This window comes from Parasteatoda tepidariorum, chromosome 5 (assembly GCF_982258835.1).
Source record: "Parasteatoda tepidariorum strain Cologne lab strain chromosome 5, Ptep-v5.0, whole genome shotgun sequence".
Lineage (NCBI taxonomy): Eukaryota > Metazoa > Arthropoda > Arachnida > Araneae > Theridiidae > Parasteatoda > Parasteatoda tepidariorum.
Window position 1 is genome coordinate 74197722 of NC_141759.1, and position 18759 is coordinate 74216480.

The window sequence follows — 18759 nt, forward strand, 5'->3', positions numbered from 1 at the left end:
ATTTAGAAAACATCAAGTAGGTAAATGTTTTTTTTTTTTTTTTTCTATCTGATTTAATGAGAAAATAATTACATATATTGTTTTCATAAAATCATTCATACATTTAACTATTTAAAAATCCTGATATATGTTTAAAACAGAGCTCATTCTAGGCAGAAAAAAGGGCAGGGTGCAAAAGTTTAAAAAAAAGGGCATTATTATTCTAAAAAGGCAATAATTTCTTTCTATGGGCCTTACACGTTCTATTAATAAACATTGTCAATTTTTTTTACTAAAAGTACCAAAGCAATCACATTAATTACTAATTTTTATTAATAAATTAACATATATAGATCGAGTTAATGAGCTAATTAGCTTAGTAATTTATTTAAAATGCATGCATATATTAATAAAATAATAAATGTATGTTTTTAAGTGTCTGTAGTTATGATTTAAAAATTATAATGATTAATAATAATTACGATTTAATGATAGTGGAAGTAACTGCAAACTTTCAAAGACAAGTGCAACAAGGATAGCTATTTTTCCTTACCCATATAAATCTATGTATTGACAGCAATGACAAACTAAATAAAAAGAGTTGAAAATAAAGAAGGGTTGAGGAAAGAAAGGGCAAAAAGGGTATGGAGTCCATTACATCAGGGGCAACAGGGTGCTGCACCCTGTTTACCCTGCCTAGAATGAGCTCTGTTTAAAACTCAAAGGAGGCAATTTGAGTTGAGTTGTTTTAAATAAATTTTTAAATTTCATTATTTCGGTTGTACATTTAGTTTAGCACTAGAAAGACTGAATATTGCCGTATACCCAGAAAGACTATATGGGGCCAGTTAGGCTCTTTCCAGATTGCTTATGTGTAAATCAATTAGACATCCAAAACCTTAAAATGTAATCATGGGCAATTCCACGGAAGTGTCAACTTTTAAGTGAAATTTTTTTTTTTATGAATTGCATATTTTAATTTTAAAAATATGTTCAAAAATAGCCAAAGTCTACCTATTGCCGTTTCATTTCTGATAATTTTAAATTTTTTGAATCTGGCAGCATTCTAAAGTAATCACACGGCTGACAAGTGAATTGTTCACATTTGTGCTCAAATTGTTTTCTTGAAAAATACTTATAAAATAAAGGAAATGTATCTTTCTTTTGCAATATTTTGATAAAAATATGCATATAGAACAAAATTTAAACATTTTAAGTTTAATATATAAAATAAAAGTAACTTCTTTTACGTCATTCCGTCACATGTCTTAATAATGCATAAATTTCCTGAGAACGAAGATAAGATGTGACATTGGCAAGTTAGATATAAAACCTCTTTAGAGACAACCTAATTTTCAAACTGTTGAAATTTTTACTAATTCTTACATAAATATTAATCCTGTTTATCTGTTACATTCTGTTTATCATTTACATATTAATAAAACATTTTTTAAATGAAGGCTTTCTTCTACTAAACTTTTTGTCATTCCGTCACAGCAAATAGATGTTAATAACTGCTAGCCAACCTGAGGTTAATTTTCCAAATTCACATTTTACATTGCTTACACATTATACTATAAGTATAAAATAGTTTAGAAAAATAATAGCTGCAAAATTCGCAGAAACTACCAGTTCTAAGCGGCATGCCAAAAGCTTGGTTGCCAAAATGTCATTCCGTCACGCAAATAAAAAGTTCGTAAAATTAAAAGTAAAAAAGATAGAAAATCCTGTTTTTTTAGTTTATGAAGCGCATTATGCCAATAATAATGATATGCATGAGAAATTTTTTTTTTTAATTTGAAATTAGATACATAGAAACTTCAATTAATTGTTATTTTGCAAGTCAAAATGTCATTCCGTCACATATGGAATTGCCCTCATAATTAATTTAATCAAAACATATAGTATTATAGACTTGATCTTTGGTATTTTATTCAATTTGGTAAACAAATATATTTGATTAATCAGAAGAATAAGGTTCTCTTTAGAATGACGTTTTAGGTATAAGGTTCTCTCTCTATTTTTATTTTTATGCTATCATATGAATGCATTAAATAAAAATTTAAATTGAATCAAATTATGAAAAGTCAGAAATACTCAACATTTTCAGTAAGTTATTTTTCGAATTACATAGCAACAGAAAATGTAAGGGTAAAATTTAGCCCCTTTTGCTAATTTTAGTGTTAAATTTTAGTTCTCTTGAATTCCAGAATTTCAAAAAAGTTTATTTATTCACAGGTTTTAGGCAGCAGTTGTAATAAATTTTCTCTTTACTTGAGAAATTTCAAGAATTATTAAATCATTTTATTAGAATCAAATGAGAATTTTCAAAATATATTTAATTTGTAGATATAGATGTTGATTTGAAGTGTAATGTAATCATGTATGATCTAATCATATCTAATGCTATGTATTTTTAATGGTGTGTTATATGTTTTATTTAGGAAATCGAAGAGAGGACACCTTTCATTCAGCAGAAACTGTTGGAATTTGATAAATTAAATGAGACTATTATTTACTTGAAATGTCAGCAATCTGCTACTCTTGCTGTAAGAGAATTATTTTTAATTTTTATTACTTTTTGTGATTTTGTCTGTAATGTTTTCTTCCCTTTTTTATGTAAATAGGAACAAACATATTAGGATTAAACTGTTTTTCATTCAGAAAGTCATTTAAATTAAAAATGGTGCGTGTGATTTGGGAAATATGTGTAATTTTTTACTATAATGGTATAAATTTAAAGGGCAAAAAATATTAGAATGCCGGACTCAAAATAGATGATGATCTGTTGGTTGAAGAGTACTAAAATCCTTGAGCCACTATAAAATGTCATTAGCTCCTAATATCAGTGACCAATCACTGTCAATTGAATGTTAAAAAAAAATGCTTGAAGAAAGAAAGAGCTTGGTGTTTTAGTCTGTGATTCTGTCATAAAATAGCACATTTGCTTTAAACTATGAATATTACTCACTCTGTTTAATTTTCATCTAATTTCAATTTGATAACTTAGATATAATATAATCTTCCTATATTAAATTCCTGATAACATTTAATAATTTATTTAAAAACAATTGAATCCCGCAAGTGAAGTTTTATTTGCAGTATTCATTTAGCTGAAATTGTTTTTAAATTTATTTTGCTTGATAAATTTGAAAGCATTTAAAAAAAAATTAACAATGGTAATGTGACTGATTTAATGATAATAGTTATTGACTAGTTAAATCTTTAATTTACTATATAGATAATTACTAAGTGTTTTTATTTCCTGCTTGTGATTTGTATAGTTACTCTCATCATGTTTATGAAAAATTTTAAACAATTTTGACTTTTTGAAAACACCATTAGCATAGATATGAAGTTTTTAAGAGATTGACACTAATTGCATCTCTCCTATAATGGGGCACTGAATAGTGACAAATTTATTTTTCAAATCTCCGATTTAACTGTAGAATTTTCAATCGTTTATGCAGTAATTTTTCTGAGAATTAGGATCTTCCTTCTAGCTGTATGCATATATATTGTGAATATATTTTAAGTTTATAAAATTTTGTGACGATTTTTTATTTTATTTATAGAATAATGAAAAATTGCTGCAAGAAAGAAATGATGCTAAACGGCTCGAGAATTTAGCAAATCGAGAAAATGTGAGATTAAAATCTCAAGTTATTGATTTAAATAGACAGGTATAAAACTGCTAATTTATTTGCGTGTTTTATCTTTATTGTGTTTATTAATTAAATAGTTTTATGTAAGCATATTTAGATTAATTTTTCTTAGATCCTAGACATGAAATGTTCTCTTTACTTTTTGCTAAAGCACATTTTTGAAAAAAGCAAATCTCTAAAAAAATTTTTTTCATGTTATTTCCATAGAAGTAAGCATGTGATCTTAAAATAAAATTTTTTTAAAATGTATTTGGCAATGCATTTTTTTAGTTGGTAAATATTATAAAAGAATCACAGTTTCTCAGTGATTAAGGCCCTGAACTTTGGGGTTTGATCCTCAGTGACGACTTGAAGTTTACCCAACTTCTGATGAATGGATACCAGCTTGGTAGGGAAGTATTTCCAACTCTAGTGTAATGCTGACCCCATTGCTACTATCATGCCCTTGACCACAAAATTGTGGATCTTTAATATCCTTGACCCTCCTGGCTCACAACGAGCTTTTGTGAAAATGTGTTACTTTAAATATTATTAAAAAAGTTTATGCATAAGTAACAAGTTTTTTGATACATCTTAAAAAATATTAAACAACTAGAGTATAAATAAGATTCCTTTTTGTATGCATAAATTCCCCTCCCCCCCGCCTCAAACTTTGTCATGTTTCTGATGCCACTAGTGTTTTTTCCCCCCCACTTGTAGCATGTCTTCATTAACTGAATGGCAAACAGATGTCATGATTTAAGTTAATCCGAGTCAGTCTATCTTTTTATTTTTGAGGCCAGTATGATTCTGCGTGCACACTATGTCATCGAATAGACAAAAAAACCGTAGAGGAAGCGAGAAAAATAAGTTATGATGCATTCCCCAAGATGCGTAACTCTGTCATGAGGTGCAGATTTAAGTCAGTAAAATTGTTACCAAACTTTAAATATACATGAAAAATTGCTTTTCTTGGATGCAAATGTATGATCAATGCAAATTATAAAAATCTTGATTGTGCAAATATAAATCTTTTTGTTTTATCTATAAATATAAATGCAAGTTTTAATAGATCGATAAAGAAACAGAATTCCTTTTTTTAAAAATAGAGATGAATGTTGTATAAACTGGGACCCAATTATTTGGAAATCTTGTATCATAAAGATCTGTAGTTTCCAAAGTCTAACCGAATTTCTGCTGTTATCTAACATTGAATCTTTTACTGTTGCAGCCAAATTTCTGCTGTTATGTAACATTGAATCTTTTACTGTTGCAGCCGAATTTCTGCTGTTATGTAACGTTGAATCTTTTACTGTTGCAGGTTCAAAGACTTCTAAAAGAAGTTGAAGAGGCCAGAGGGGGTAGCATTAAAGATCGTCGTGATAGCTTTAACGATGAAGATGATAATGGAGAAGTAACATCAAGTGACGATATAACCGGAGATAAGGTTATATCACGTCATTTGGTTACATTCAGGTAAATTTTTATCTGCCCAATTTTTCTATGAGTGTATGAATGCAAGTAACTGTCTACATGATTTTTGTATTGATTTAATTTTTCTGAGTTACCTTTTTTGTTTTGTTGATAGGTTGGAGTTAAAAAATTTAATTATTGTTGTAATAAAATAAACTGTTGAATAATTAATCTGAATTGGAAGAGTATTTTTTCAATTGTTTGTAAATGACACTAAATTAAAATTTAAACGCATCTTAAAATTTTAATATCTTAAAAACTTGTGAAAATTGTTTTTTCTTTTAAATGTTTACACATTCTGAGAATATTTTGTTCTTCCACCTGCATATAATGAGTGGGAGAAGTTTAAATATGGATAAAATAATAGTTAGTTTTTAATATGTATATATATTTGTTTACCTTTGTAGGGATATTGAGCAACTTCAAATTAAAAATCAGCAGCTTTTAGCCGCCATTCGAGATCTTAGTCAACAGCATGAAGAATTGGAAAAGAAAGTATCCAATGAGTTGTAAGTGTTTCCATAATAAATTTACTGTCAGCTTTAAAGTGTTGAAATATTTTTCTGTCCAAATATATTTTAATTGTCAATATATTTTCCTTATAATGAATAATAACATTAATGAACTCTGTAAAATCAATACCTGTTGATGCAATAATTAATTACTTTTGAACTCAATTAATTTTGCTTGAGTAGATCGCAGAGTTGATACAGTAGAAGATATTTAATATACATACCTTGAAGCATGAAGCTTTTCATTATATCAGGCATAAAATTCTTCCGACTTCCTGAACTTAAGAATTCTTATAATATTTCTGCATTATATTATTATTTTACTTGATTACTATTTTATTTCTTTTAACTTCTTCCTTCTCGCTCCCGTGAAATTTCCGGGCTGGAGTGTTCAGTAATAACGCGCTAATAAGAATAAAACTAATTAATTTCTTTTGCCCAGAAAAATTTTTATTTCTCATTCTCATTTTACACACCAGATGGCAGTACCAGTATATTTTTAAGGTAATTGTAGATAGTTAGTTTATTTTAAACTAGTTGTCGGCACTAATCAGAACGTGTATTTGGCAAAATAGGCACTTTTGCGACTGTTTTCTTAAAAATTAACCAATCGTTAAGGGGTTAATCATGATTTATATATAAGGTTTGACAGTTTGTTTTCGTGTCAGTGTACACATTTGAAAAACATATATATAAATTATTTAAATGCTTTCTTTCCTTGTAAAATAGTTTGACCCTTTTATATTAATTTTATTTTTATGATTCGATAGGTATTTTCAGATGTCTTGTTCTTTTCCCCCTTCCATACCTAATTATGCAGAATTTCGTGCTATATAGATCATTTCGCATTTCATTAAGCTTACCTAATAATCATCTATCAATATATACTGAGGAGCAGATCAATATTTAAATGTTTTAAAATATTGTTTAGATGCAACTTACTTGAAAATGCAAAAACATGCACTGAAGTATCTCTTATTTAGAAGAAAAAAATAATAAAAAAACCAGTAATTATCAAGAAAGTTAAACTTAACAAAAAATAAATTAATTAAATGTGAAAGCCTGTAAAAATACCGTTACGAACCTTGAAAATAATTGAGTAAATAACCAGAGAGGTGTGAAGCTAATAATTGTAATACCTGCATTTTACCTCCCATTTCTATAACACCTCCATTAAATTGGCCGATTAAGAATTTTTTTTCTATTCCATATTCATAATGTTATTATTACACCTATTGGAACATTCACTGTACACAAACTGTTCAATCGAATATCGCTACTGGAATTTAATTCCATATTTCTTTTATTTCCTCAGTAATTACTTTGAAAATAAGTATCATTATATCCCTTTAAAAAGAAAGCTTTCATTCATTAATCATAAAAGATTATCTGATTAAAAAAAGTTTCAAATAAATTATTTAAACCTTTATTTCTTTTAAACTTACCTCCCAGTTAAAATATCTTGAGTTCATGGAAGGACATTATTTTATCCTAGGTGTTAGTCTAAAATTTTTAGTTTTGAGTGATTTGTAGTATTTTTGTGCATTCACATTATTACAAATTCATACTTATTTTTTCAACAGGCACCACATCACAAGCATAAATATTTTCATCAACTAATGAACAAACATCATATCTAACATTTGAGACATTTCCCCCAAAATTTAACAAAACTTCATTTCATTATTAGTATCAGGAATTACTGTTTTAATTTTCAAAACAATTACTTTTTGCCATTGACTGGCACATGAATCTTCTAGTTTGAAAAACAATCTAAATCGGTATTTGTAACAGGAGACCGGTTAAAAAAATACCTTACAATTAGTAAAATGAAAAACACAGTAACAATTAATCATTTTTACGTTATAATAATAAAAAGTTTTACCACTCTGAATTTAAGTTATTTCTAGAGATTTATTTGTCATTTGCTTAATTGATTGTCTGGCTGTTGAGCATTACTAGTGGAACATTTATTTTTGGAAAAAGTAGTTTTCCCTTTTATTCAGACTCATAAATTCTTAATTTTTTAATAAATTGGTAAAATTCTTTATTTTCAGATCTACTAAGTTTGAGAAAGAAATAACCGTCCTCTCATCTGAGCTGGCAGATTTACAAAAGCAAAGAGCCAAGCAGGCTGAAATGTTAGAGACCATTATTCGACAAAGGGATATGTATCGTGTCTTACTCACCAGTCAAGGCTTTTCAGATGTAATAATATTTTTCTTCTTAACCACTAGATACTTATATTATATTAATCGATTAATTGTGTTAGTTCATACTGTGTAATATTCATTAATAGACATACCAAAATTAATAATAAAAAAATAGGAAAAAAAACCTGATTTATTTTATTTAAATAATATTTCTTTATTTATTAAGTTATATTTTATTTTATACTTTTTTAAGATACTTCAAGAATTTCAAATTTTGTAATAATAATTTAAATATTGAAATTAAATCCTAATAATGTATTTCTAAATATTACTTTTTTAAAAATAGTTTTATACATGCAAATGCATGATTCAAATTTATTGAATTTGCAATTGAAATGCATTGATCATTTTTAACTTGCAGACTTCAAAAAATTGTCATTTACTGATTTTTTTTTAAAATTATTAAAACTCTCTTTTACTATTAAGACATAATCTAAAAAAAAATTTTAATAAAATTACTAGCTTTTCTTAATTTTTGTATTTTATAGTCTTGTGATGTTCAAATTCAATTAATAATTCAATATTCAACTAACAATTCAATAATCAGTGAAAATTTAACAGGGAGCCAGTCACCAAGTTACGTATGTAATGTTTTCTTATTTGTGTTTTTTTTTCCCTTCCTAATTTACAACACATCCTCACCAATTCAGTGTAATAAATAAGTAATTTTAAAAATGGTTTTGTTAAGTAATATGTTTTAAGTAATTATTTTTATTTAAATATTATAATACAGCCCACTTATTTAAATTATAACTAGAAGTAGCTTGCTGTATTTAACTAGTATTCAATTGCGTTTTTTATATTATTCAATTGTGTTTTTAACTTAAAAACACTTTTTTTTACTAAAGTTTTATTCTTTATTTTTATAGTCCTTATTAGGCCATCCTGAGGGTTCCTTTGGTCAACATTCCACTTCATTTTCTATGGATTCCAAGGAAGCAAAAACTGCTCTCAATCAACTGCAAGCCGAATTTGATAATTACAAGAAAGGAAAGGCTGAGAATGAAAAGTAAATAATATAGTTGCATTCTGTCATTTTAAAAACTTAAGAAAGAACAAGTTTTATATATATAAATAAAAACAGAATAAAAAACCATTTTTATTTTCTACTCCAAATTTTTTTTTCTCGATTTCACAAAGTATTGGTTTGCTTCATTATTTATTGAGATGCTTTAAGAAATTTTTTGGAAAATTTGATTTCCAGAAGGCCCAAACTAATTGTACACACCAGAACTAAAACTTTCTCTCGTCTGTGTATTAATATGTATATTTTTTCCAATTATGTTTTTAAACTCAAGAAATTTAATCTTTTTGCAGAAAGAAAAAAGTTTCATAAAAAAAATTGTGGAATTATAATCTAACTTAAATTCGTAATTTTTCTTTGAAATTTTCTCTTTTCTTTAATTCTTAATTGTCTCTTAAATATATATTTATTAATTTATTTGGTTTTATGGTTTTAATTTATTTCAGAAAACTGAAATATACAATTTAGTATTAGTGGTGTAATAAATATGGCATTTTTTGTCATTACTAGCCTTGTTTCATACAATTTTCCTATAATTAATCCTTTGTTAATATTTACAGGTTTTGGAACTAGCATAAATTTTTCTTTTCTTAAAATTGAGTGTGAATCTTGTTCAAGTTATTTTTTGCAGTTACAATTTTAAATGTTTGCTTAAGGCTTCAATGTGATGAAGATGATTTCCTTTTAATTACACTAACTCCGAAGTAATCAATTTAAAGGAATTTAGCTTCAAAAGGTAAAAAGTTTGTATTTGAAAGTATGTTTGTTCTAATCCACGAATTAAAGTTATCCAGTTGAAATAAAAAAGTTGTAATTCAAAGCAAAGTTATTTTTGTGATAAATCAGATAAAGGACAAATCTGCTGCCAGTAAATTTTTTTTTATAAAGACTGTTTTGCTGAAGCACTATCGTTGAAATACCTTACATTTTTTATAAATGACCAATGAGGATCCCAAGTATATTCAAATTAATTTTTAGAAAGTATTTTTTTCAATGAAATGTAATAAAAATTTCAATCCCATTGAACAAATATACCTATATTACGGAAAGTTTGTCTATTATTTTTATCTGTTAATTTTGAGTTTTAATTACTAATGATGCAACAGTAGTGTAATTTATATTATTATTATTGTTTTAGAATGCTTAGTGCACAGCTTGATAAGATGAGAACTGAGCTATCAGATTTGAGAATTCAAAATGCCAAATTGGCATCACAGGTAATTATTTCAGCTATATGTATAAGAAATTGAGTAAATATTAGGGGGACTGGTAAGTAGTGTCGTTTTGGTGCATTTGATATTTGTTATCAAGATTTTTATTTTAATCAATGTATTCACCTTCGTTAGCCTTTTCCTACGATATCCGTAACCTACCTTTCTATGTCGGATACGAGATAAAAAAACTAAATTTGTTTTTAAGACTAACGAATATCAAATGCACCAAAACGACATTACTTTCCCTTCCCCCTAATGCTGGTTAAAAAAGATTATTTATACTATTTTTCTTTATTATAGTATAGAAATTGTTAAAATATATATATTTATGGTATTTTGCAGTCTGAATATTCAGAAGAAAGAGTTAAAATTCTACAGTCAAATCTAGAAACCTACAAAAAAGAATATATTGTCTGTAAAGATAAAAATAGACAGCACACTACAATGATAGTTCAACATCAGCAATCAATTGCCAGTTTGCGCCAGGTAAGCTTTTTTATGCTTGTTGCAGTTGAAAATAAATTTATTAGTATTTGTTTGTTTTCTGTTATAGCTCTTTTATGAATATTTTAAATTTTGTTAAAAATGATGATTCTATTTCTATGTATACATGGGTTTCTCACTTTTTCTCCCCTCACTTTGTTAATCAATTATTTAATCCTTTCGTAACAATTTTCACAAATACATGCCAGCAGGATAAGTGCAGAGTAAAAAGATAAAATTTGTAACCAAACTAATTCTTTTGCAGTTTATTTGAGAACAAGGTTATGATAGTTTGATTTATTTAATCCACCACTGCTAAGTTCATAATAAAAGTTACATAGCTCTACTTTGAAATAACGTTGATTAGATATGTGATTAGAATAATATTGATTAAATTAAAAGCAAAGTAAGACTGTCAAATTAGACATGCTCGCATTTAAATTACTGCTTTTTATTTCCCCCAACCTGATTCTGATTTTGAAATCACTTGTCCCAAAGGGATTAAAGATTAATAAAAAAAAGTAGCATATTTTAAGATTAATATATTTAAATTTAATTTATTACTGTTGTTGATTTTAGTTTTTTTTTTTTTAAATTTTTTAAATATATAAAAATTATTTTGTCTATGCATACCTTGATTTCTTTCTTGCTCCCCACTCTCTGTTACAGTTGAACCTCCATTCATCCTTTCTGCATCTTTCATTTTCCCATTAGTATTGTATTAATTTAAAGGTTCCATCACAAATGCTATTCTTATAATGTTAATGATACCCGTTTAGATCATTTTGAAACTAGCAGATTGCCACATCTATTGTTCAGCAATTCTTCTGACATTGAACAGAAATATTGAAGTTAATTCCAGATGAAAAACAGTAACTCCTGATGCTAATGATGTAGAAGAAAATGAGGATTTGTTACAGTTTAAGAAAACACCTCAAACATCTAGTTTGATGTTTATGTATCAGTTGATGAAAATGTTGAAACTTGTAATGTTGTTGGTTCTGGTTGCGGAAACTGAGATGGTGCAAAATTATACTGATGAAAACAGCAAACTTAACGACAAACAGTGTGAACATTTGCAGATGGCCTTAAAGCCTTTGAAAACTTTTTGTATTCACATGAACTTACAGAAAATGAGCAGCATTAGAAATTTTGGATATTTATTCTTCGCACTAAGAAGAAAAGTGTATTCTAACCAATGTTTTTAAATACAGTGGAACCCTGGTTTTACGTTGTCCGCTTCATATTTATCCCAACTCCTGCGTCATTTTCTGCTGGTCTGTGAAAGTTGTCTATACTGATAATGTTAAATTATCCCGGATTTCATGTTACCCTTTTCAAGAAAATCCTGCCTTATATGTTTTTCTAATAGATCAAAATCATTTTCTCTCTACAATGCTCGCACGAACTTTTTCTGAGATTTTTTTTTTTTAAGGAGAGATTTGTTTCTTAGCTGTTGGTAGGTTTTCTAGCTATTGAGACAGGACTGCACGCAATTGAAGAGGATTCACTGCTGGATCTTAAGGGATAGTAGAAGCTCTATCTAGTATTTGAGTGCATGGCCCAGAGTGGGTGATAGGGCTGGAATGGCAATCCTAACGCTTCTCAGTAAACTTTCCGTGAAGCGGGATATTTTATTTATTTGCAGTGGATTCCGCCCCACTTTGGTCTATACAGGAATGAGATCGCTGGCAAATGGCACAAATGAACCTCTGCCGGAGAGTTTGGCACTCACATCCTCGTAAATTCACTCCATTAGAAAGAAAGGTGTCTAGTTAGTCTGGAATACTCCCCCAGTACATATCTGGTACTCTGGGGATAAGCCGGGTCGTGCTTTGACCTTCAGAGGTAATAGAGGCGATCAGACCGCGTTCACTAGATTCACCAGTGGTCGCATAAAGTGCATGAGGTATGAACAGCAGCGAAAGGTTTATCCCACCTGCAACAAATGTTTCTCCAGTGCAGCCAGCCCGACCCACCTCCTTAACTGTGTGGATTTTGAAAAGGAGGATTTTCTGCACGACCCGGTCTTGCTGTTTGATTTCCTGAGGGTGAATGGACTCATGAACCTGGTCTTGCTCTGCTAGACTAGTGGGGATGAGAAACAACAACAGGTTTTCTAACTTACTTTCTAAACTATTTTATTGTCTTTTTACTTGCTATAGGACATTTCCCCCTAGAATGGTGGAGGAGTATACAAAGCAAGGGAAGCGTGGTTAGAGGAAGTATGAGAACTTGAATTGTAAAATTTTCCTGCAGAATTTTTTGCACCTTTTGAATCTTGGAATCATTCAATCATTTGAAGAATGTTACTCTAATAGGTTAGGTCAGGGGTCGGCAACCTTTTGAAATGAAAGAGCCAAAAGTTACAATTTTACAAAATTTCCCGCTTTTAAAGAGCCACTAAAAATTTTGATTTAATACTATAGTATTTTTTTTATGTATATTTGATTTTTAATTAAAAAAACGGTTTTGAATGCAGAATAATATTTATTCCTTATTTTTAAAATACGTTAATAATTTTTTTAAAATTTAGTTTTCATTTAATTTTCAGTTTTTTTAAAATTATATTTCTTCTTTGGGGGGGGGGGAGAGAAGAATACTTAGGTCATTAAAATTCGATGAAAATTGTAAATTTTCTTACTAATTCTTGTCAAATTTTCAGCAGAAAACGCGATTTTTTTTTTTTTGAATGTGCAACGAAACACAATCTTATCAGATAGATTTTATAATAATTTTTTTTAATTTTTCATAGCCATTCTGCAATAATATTCATTTATATTATATAGTTTATATTAATTTAATATTATATCAGAATTTTTTCACGATTTTCCTTTTTTAAGAAATATGTACCGTCTATTCTTGTTATTGTTAAAAACAATTTTTAAGCACTTAATTATTAAACATTTAAATAAATTTTAAATTTTTTTGTCAAAGTAAACGTTAAATCGATTTACGATGAAGTGCTAGAAATGATGGTCACATACTCTTTATATTTATTGTAAAAATTTTTTAAATTTATAGAGCCTCGAGCTTTCCAACTCAAATAACTTAAAATTTTTTGAAAAATTAATTTAATAAAAGTCACTGAAAGTAACGATCTTCTATTATTTTAAATATCTTTTATACGCAAAATTACAACATTAATGTATTTGAATATGTAATTTAATAATATGCAGGTAATTCGGAATAACCGCTCTTAATATGCACTTAAAGAAATTTTGTTTCAAGTGAACGCGAAAAAGAACGGATAGAGGTCACACGTTAGAATTTTAACAATCGAAAGCAAATCACTGTTGAGGAAAGAGTGTAAAAAGGCGATTAACGATTTTTTATCAAATTAAATAACTTTATAAATTAAAAACTTTGACATTCACCTAGCAATTAAGCAGGCCTGTTATTATTAGTATTATTATAAAAATTATTATCAATATATTGTATTAGATATTTTTTAAATTCATATGCTTGTTTTTCCCTTATAAATTTTAATTTACTGCATCCACTGAAGTAGATTTTTATCTTTATTTTTGACAAGGTTTATAAAAATAAGGTGTGGTATTAATAAAGGGTGGTATTTTCATAACATCATGTTTTACATAATAATTACATGTGATACACATCAAAGGCTTTAAAAAATGTAGATGAAAATTAAATTAGTATTTATTCATTAAACTGAAAAATTATCAGATATCAATTATGGCTCGTGCATTTTTTTTTTAAAAATTCTTAATCTAAGTATGATTCTTTTTGATGCATTTCAAATATTATATGCGTATTTATTTAATTTTAGTAATTTTAGTTGCGAATAATTATTTTTAATGCTTATTTATAACTAGAATTTTATTTTTCACTTTTATTTAATAATTTTATTCATTTTTATTATTCGTGTTATAATTTACATTGTTATTAATATAAGAGCTGTGACTAAAATCTTGAATGGGGATACAGAAATAGTTCCTTTTTTCCTGGGGGGGGGGAATGAACTAGTTTTGGAAGTATGTACAGATAAATTTTTTCACGCATTCTTGCCTTAAATAATTTGTAAAATGCTAAATTTTTTATTCGAATATTTCTTTAAATAAAAATAACACAATATAAATAATAAATAAAACTTTTAAAAAAATTTAACTATGTATTCAAACATTGAAGCATGATAAATCATAAATAAATATTTGTAAAATTTGATGATTTGTAAAAACCTAAAAATGCTTTACCGAAGAATGTTTAAGTCTTTTTTTTAAATAAAAAAAAATACCCTTAAATAGCAAAATAATTTTTTTTCTAGTTAAGGCAGTTAAAGTACAATTTTGTTAATTATTTATTTTGTTAATTATAATGCCTTTTAATACAAAACTGTGACTTGAGTTTTTACATAATTACAAAAATATTAATTTTTTTTTTTTTACTAATAACTAACTTAAACAAATGGAAAATTGTTAACTTAAGTCTAAAATATAATATAAAAATCATTAAATATTAAATATATACGAAATACATCAACATAGTAACAAAAAAGATTTTTAAAAAAATTTTATAAAAAAAAACTGAAGCTTTTATATTTTTAAACACATTGCATTTTTAATAAAATAAGCATTGGTACAGTTTTGTTCATAAAGGATTGCAGTTTGAACTTATTATAAAAACAAATGCTACGAACAAATATGGAATTTGATTTTTGAAATTTCAATTAAATAAGATCTATGAAAAATAATCTCAACTAAAAAAATTAAATTTAAAGATAAATTACTATTTCAAACACAAAATTAAAAAGCTTAGTAAATAACTATTTAAAAAAAGGAAAAATAATTCCTATATTTAGAATTCAAATGTGATTCATCTATTTCTATCTCAAGCTCCTACTAATGAATATAAATAACATTAAAAAAAATTTAATTGTTCTTTTTTCTTTCTTTTAATCATTTTACTGTAGAAAAGAGATTAAAAATTTTTTATCTACTTTATAAAAATCAATTTTTACCCATATATATTTTAAAAAACAACAAATTTTTTTTTCTTTTTCGAAAAAAAGTCTTATACCTAAATTTTGAAGCTAAAATTGAGGAATTAATTTACATGGAAAATAACAACATATTTAATGTAATTTAATTTTACCTTAATATTTAAACAATAAGACTGCAAATAGTAAATATTCATAAAAAATTTATACTTGCATTCAATAATAATATTAATTTATAAAATACGCTTTCAGTAACTAAGTACTACTTGTAAACTGGTACTTGACAGTTAAAGACAGGTCAGTGAAGTAACTGGTGGGGTGAGTGAAAAGAAACTGGACAGTCATATAGAGAAAACCACAGCTGTATGAGCATTGAGCCCTTTCCTTCCCCTTCTTAAAGACAGTGGACAAAGATATTGTCTTTATTCTTAGAAAGAGTAAGAGAAAGCATGAGAAAAAGGCATTTCCAACTAAATACTTTTAAAGCACTCTTGATTTTTCAAGTTGACAGAAATTTCCGGGATTTTGTCTGCTGTTTCACAAGATCAGAGCCGCGGGCACCATCCTTTTTTTTGTGCCCTTTCATAGCGTCGGACCGGTAACGGCATGCTCAAACAGACAACAGACTTGCCACTTTTCTGTGTGAATACACGGAATCGAGTCGGAATGAGACATCCCTCTAACGACGGGCCTGAGCGTAGCGGTTTTTAATTAACGATTATAAGAATAGAAAGCTCTTGAGATATTAGATACTTAAAAATATTTTTTCTTATTTTTAAGGGTCTTGGTAACAATTTATTAATTTTTTTCGTATAGAACTGGAGAGCCGCAACTTTATATCAAAAGAGCCACCTGTGGCTCGCGAGCCACAGGTTGCCGACCCCTGGGTTAGGTAATAATTTTCTTGGTTCTGGTGACCTGCAAGATACCTCTAAAGCAAAAATAAATGTATTGGAAGCTTTGAATTTTATTTCTATAGGTTTGGACAATGTAGACTATAATGTATTGAATGAGTTTAATAAAACTTCTAGAGGTTAATTGCTTCTAGATATGCAACTGGAACATTGGCCGTTCGGAATAAAATTGCATGTCCAAAGTTTTTCCGAAGTTGATGACGTAACTCACATCTCATTACTTTTCAATCCTTTCATTATCTGATTTATTGCCTGCTCCTTATGATAGTGATCTTGCGTTTTTTAACCCCTGTCTAACGGAAAACATGAAATTCAGGGTTCCAATGTATTTTAAATAAATGTATTTTTTCATCCCACTTTTGCACCTTAAATATTTTAGCATGGAAGGCCTAATTTTTTCAATAATATATCTTTTTACTTATTGCAAATTTATTAATTTTAGATCCCATTGTTTTTCCTTTTATTACTTTTCATACATTTTTAAATCTATATTTGACACTGACTCCCATATCAAAATAGTCCCTTGAGAAACAATCATCTGAGGTTTTATTGTATAAGGATTACATAGTGAAAGGTATATTTAAAAAAGTGGATTACTAGTGTCGATTTGATATTTCCATTATATTTATTTTATGACAAAGTAATGTTTTTTTCTTCTTTTAATCTTGTAAAACATAAATTTTTTAATGTTATTACTTTGAAATTGATTCAGTGTTTTATTATCAATTTAAAATTTTCCCTCTCTCTTGAAATAAATTAGACATAATTTTAGATCTTATATTAATTTTTTTTTCTTGTTGCAGGAGTTCTTTACTTTTTTATAAATGTTAACTTACATACTTAATATTCAACTATGTAATTCATCAACTTGTTTTACTCCTTATCTTAATAATGCTTATTTTTCTTTCTTTTTTTAAATAGGATTTAATGCAAGCTCAAGAAAAAATAGCCAAGGCAGATGTTGCTGTTGAAAACTTAAAGGCAGAACGTGATTTGTTAAAGAGCATTGAAACACGTTTACTTCAAGAAAAAGAATCTGTTGTGAGGGAACAGCAGCACCAATCTAGAATGATGGCTAATCTTCAGGCTTTGCAGGTATCTAATTTTTTTATTCATATTCTTTGAAACCTGTATTAGATGATTACTTGCTGTGCATTGTTTGATTGGTCAACTTATTGAGGTCAACTTATAATTATTAATTTTACTCAGTGTAATTTTCTTGGTCCTTGAAAGCTACTTGTGTTGGAGTTATAGAAATCGGATCGACGAAAAATGACGCCTACTGGTAAAGTTATGTGTTGAACAAATTTACCGATTATGAATGATAGAACTATCTTAAATAAATAAACAATTATGTTTTTGTTTAAGTTTGCATTTAATTATATAATTTGATAATTAACTGCCATGAAAACTGGATCGATGAATTAAATTTAGTGTTAATATAAATGACCCCTACGGGGAAAGTTATGAGTAAGAACAAATTTACCAATTATGAATGATAGAACTATTTTAAATAAACAAATATGTTTTTGCTTAAGTTTTCCTTTTATTTATATCATAAAAATAAGTTTGCTTTAAAAAAAATAAGAAGAGGTTTGTTTGAGATGCTTTGTTTTTTTCTGAAGTGACTTTTTTATCGAATTTAACTTTCAACTCTAAAAATAAATTATTGATAGCATCATCTTCAGTGCACCCTGGCTATAACAGGAGCTTTTCCTTTAGAAATCGTCAAAAAGAGCTCTAAGAGATACTCACAAAAATTTTGAACTCATTTGTATCACTTATTTTTTTTGTTTTGATATTTTTTCGGGTTTCATTATCTGAACTTTTCCACATTTGGTGCGCAGGTTTGCTGCCCCAAATGCGGAAAAGGTCAGAACGCTGGTGAGGTTTTGATGATCTCACCTAAAGGTATTCTTCAACACAAGGTCTATGGAAAAAATCTGTGCCTCTCAAAAAAACTGTAAATAGAGGAGGTCGCTGCACAGCGGTTGTCTTTCCTGGAGGTTTCGCTGTATATATAATCTTATATTTTATAATGCAGAATAATCTCGGAACTCCGATTCCGAAAATCGGGAAATTTTCAAAATCTGGATTTCTTTTAAAAATTGTGATGAGAAAAATTTCTTAAATTAGAGGAAATTCACCTGTATTTATGATATTGCATTATAAAACTATCAACTTTGAAGACTGAAAATCAACAATAACTGCAGAAAAAACAATCGATAAAACGATACGAAGTTGCCAATGAAATAGTCGCTAACCGAGCATGTCTACTCCTTGTGCTCACGGTAATACTATTGTTCTATTAAAAACAGCTGGCTTATTTCTTGAACTGCATGTTTT

General features: G+C 27.8%; 1 protein-coding gene across 2 annotated transcripts in view; it reads left to right on the plus strand.

The window, feature by feature from the left end:
- LOC107438068 (nucleoprotein TPR) overlaps positions 1 to 18759 on the plus strand; it is a 99967-nt gene that overhangs the window by 19582 nt on the left and 61626 nt on the right. For both annotated transcript variants that reach the window (XM_087164221.1, XM_087164222.1), the window contains exons 10-18: positions 2424 to 2528; positions 3555 to 3662; positions 4945 to 5099; positions 5504 to 5605; positions 7666 to 7816; positions 8691 to 8830; positions 9984 to 10062; positions 10402 to 10545; positions 17335 to 17508. In XM_087164221.1, the coding sequence (XP_087020347.1) occupies positions 2424 to 2528; positions 3555 to 3662; positions 4945 to 5099; positions 5504 to 5605; positions 7666 to 7816; positions 8691 to 8830; positions 9984 to 10062; positions 10402 to 10545; positions 17335 to 17508 (1158 nt within the window). The remainder of the gene's footprint in view (positions 1 to 2423; positions 2529 to 3554; positions 3663 to 4944; positions 5100 to 5503; positions 5606 to 7665; positions 7817 to 8690; positions 8831 to 9983; positions 10063 to 10401; positions 10546 to 17334; positions 17509 to 18759) is intronic.